This window comes from Propithecus coquereli, unplaced genomic scaffold (genome assembly GCF_000956105.1).
Source record: "Propithecus coquereli isolate 6110/MARCELLA unplaced genomic scaffold, Pcoq_1.0 Scaffold35, whole genome shotgun sequence".
In the NCBI taxonomy this organism is placed as follows: domain Eukaryota; kingdom Metazoa; phylum Chordata; class Mammalia; order Primates; family Indriidae; genus Propithecus; species Propithecus coquereli.
Window position 1 is genome coordinate 5,389,087 of NW_012149174.1, and position 2,634 is coordinate 5,391,720.

A 2,634-nucleotide genomic window follows, 5' to 3' on the forward strand; every position below is an offset into this window, starting at 1 on the left:
TATTAAGAGAATAAGTTTGTGTGAAAACATCCATAACTGTATACTTTGGAGATTCTGGAAGTGTTAGTGAAATTACCGTTTTTCTTAGAATTAATTAGAATCAGACCAAGTCAACAAATTATCATTTTGATAGTAAATATGCTTCATAAGTGTAAATCCCAAGAAGATATTTAACAGCTATGAAAGATACATTCATCTATTTTATCATTCTAGGCACATTTTACCTTGCTTCTTCTTCCTCTTTTTTTTTCTTTTGTAGTTCATCTAATAATCTTTCTAAAATCTTAGCATCAATTTCAGATTTATTCTCCAAATATAGTCTATTAAGTAAACATTTTCCTGAAATACAGATAAAGAGAATAATTTTATTTTCAAAGCTTATAGAGTGAAATATATTTTGGAAATCAACACAAAAATTTATTTCTGCCTATATTCAAATATATCCAAAGAATGTAAATAGAGCCCACAGTCTTTAAAATATTTATAGATCATCTTAAATCCTTTTTAAAAAGGTATATATTAGTACAGTCTAAATAACTAAAACATGAAAGGAAGTAGTACACATATTTTTCCTCTGGAAATTCTCATTTCAAACATATTTCTTTAAGAGGCAAAATGACAGAATAATTAAAATTTACCTCTGCTATCTTTATGTACCTATTTTTTACCACTTGAAGTGAAGGAGGATGAATATATAGTCTTTGCCCTCAGTCTTACATATTGTTCTTTTAGAAGTTATAGCTGCTGACTCTGTGTGTGTGTGTGTGTGTGTGTGTGTGTGTGTGTGTGTGTTTAAAATTCTCAGCTTCAAGGAACAATTACAAGGGCCTGCTGGAACATTCAGCGTACCAATACTTTTCCCTGGCCACCTCCTCAGTAGACGGAAGCCTCATTTTGTGTACCTCTAGGTCCTGCAGGGATTGCTGGAATGGTATTTGTATCTAGGGACGGTGGAGAGTATTCCATTCTATATTTTAATCAAAAACATTATCAGCAATAAAAACTTCACTTTCAAATTTACATAGCAAATATTTACCAACCATTGTTTTCTGTATCTGATAAATAGATTATCAAATCAGGTATAATTCCTTTTTCGACTATGACCATCCATAGTTCTTTTACAATAGGGCAGTTGTCCACAATCCATCCTCCATGCTTTGGGGCACCAGAAAACCTGTCCTTGTTTTCTTCCATTACCTGTGAGAAATTACACACTGATATTACCATCATAGCTTGACAAGTCAAGGATGCCACCTTGATATGTAATTTTTGTAGATCTTAAACAAGTATCTCTTTGCTTCTTCTGACTTTGAGAAGGACAAAAAATAGAGTTTAAAGCAATAAAATGGTAGGTTTTAAAAGTTAAAAGCAGGATTAAATGAACATAACAATACATTTTTGCTATATATTATTCAGTATCACAGAGTACAGGTCCTGATCCAGAAGGTCTGGGGTGCGGCCCCAGAGTCTGTATTTCTAACACGCTTCCAGGATGATGGCACACGGCCCACTCTTTGAGTAGCAAGGTCCTAGTCCAGCTTGCCTTTTTAGTAACATCATCCTTCACCTTCTTTTTGCTTTTCATCACTCAGTGTGAGAGCTGAGAGGTACTGAGATGCCTACTAACAGAACTGGCTCCATGAACAAAAATGCCATTTTGCAGTTCTCTTATTTTTCAAGTTCCCAGGCCAGTAAGACTTGCTGACCAGAACTTTGTAATTTTCTGTTTTACTGATCCCCTCCCTCTTGAGTTGTTTTTCAGAAATGGTGGACCCTCCTTGCAGTAATGAGATAATCACAAGGCCTTATACTACTGATTGTTCAGAGAAGTCAAGACAAGCGACATTCCACCACAAATCTTGCCCAAGGACCCGCTGAGCAACCTACTCCCCACCACCCACATGCCCATAAGACCAGAAAGATAACTGATATTACCTCTTAGCTCATCACGCTACTAAAATCTCCACCCTGGGAGGGGCTCATCTGCCATTTTTTGATCATGCCATGTATGTGCCAGTATGATTTCTCACTGCACTTGCGTGCCCTGTACTCCACCGCAAACATGTAATGATGCTCACTCACTTCATGTATTATTCATTTCAATTCTAGAAAAAAGCCTGCTAGTTGAGGAGGCAGATTTGAGGCCATCCTCCCACCTCCTGGTCGATGTCCTCCCATAATAAACTCCCTTTCTTTCTTGACAATTCTCCTTATTTCAGTAATTGGCTTTCTGTGCAGCAAGCAACTGAGCCCAGGGGAAAAAAAACCCTTTGTGTGTTCATAAACAAGAGCAGTAGGAAGGACTGGGTCAAAACAAATCTTACGGGTACTTAAAGAGTTCTGCTAAACTCTTGCCTCCTCTCATCTCTCCAACAGCAATAGCGTCAACACAAATATAGAAAGTAGTAATGCAGATCTCTGAAGACACCAATTCCGAGGACTTTAAATAAGTTTGTGTGCCATCAGGTAATCACAAAATATTAGAAACCAAAGGGAAGGAGATATCAAGAGGGCCAGTATAACCCTCAGGCCTACGCAGAATTTGAAATTATCTGCTTTTCGAATTTTTATCTGAATGGTCTTTTGAAAAAAAATTTTAACTACTTTGAAATGTTTAATATCAGAGAGTTAAGA

The 2,634-nt window shown here is 36.6% G+C and overlaps 1 protein-coding gene across 1 annotated transcript in view; it reads right to left on the bottom strand.

The window, feature by feature from the left end:
• The window catches only part of AK9 (adenylate kinase 9), a 149,542-nt gene that overhangs the window by 77,969 nt on the left and 68,939 nt on the right, over nucleotides 1-2,634 (bottom strand). The window contains exons 14-15 of the mRNA XM_012651132.1: nucleotides 1,041-1,197; nucleotides 225-339 (exon numbers count right to left, since the gene is read on the bottom strand). Coding sequence (XP_012506586.1) covers nucleotides 225-339; nucleotides 1,041-1,197 — 272 coding nt within the window. The remainder of the gene's footprint in view (nucleotides 1-224; nucleotides 340-1,040; nucleotides 1,198-2,634) is intronic.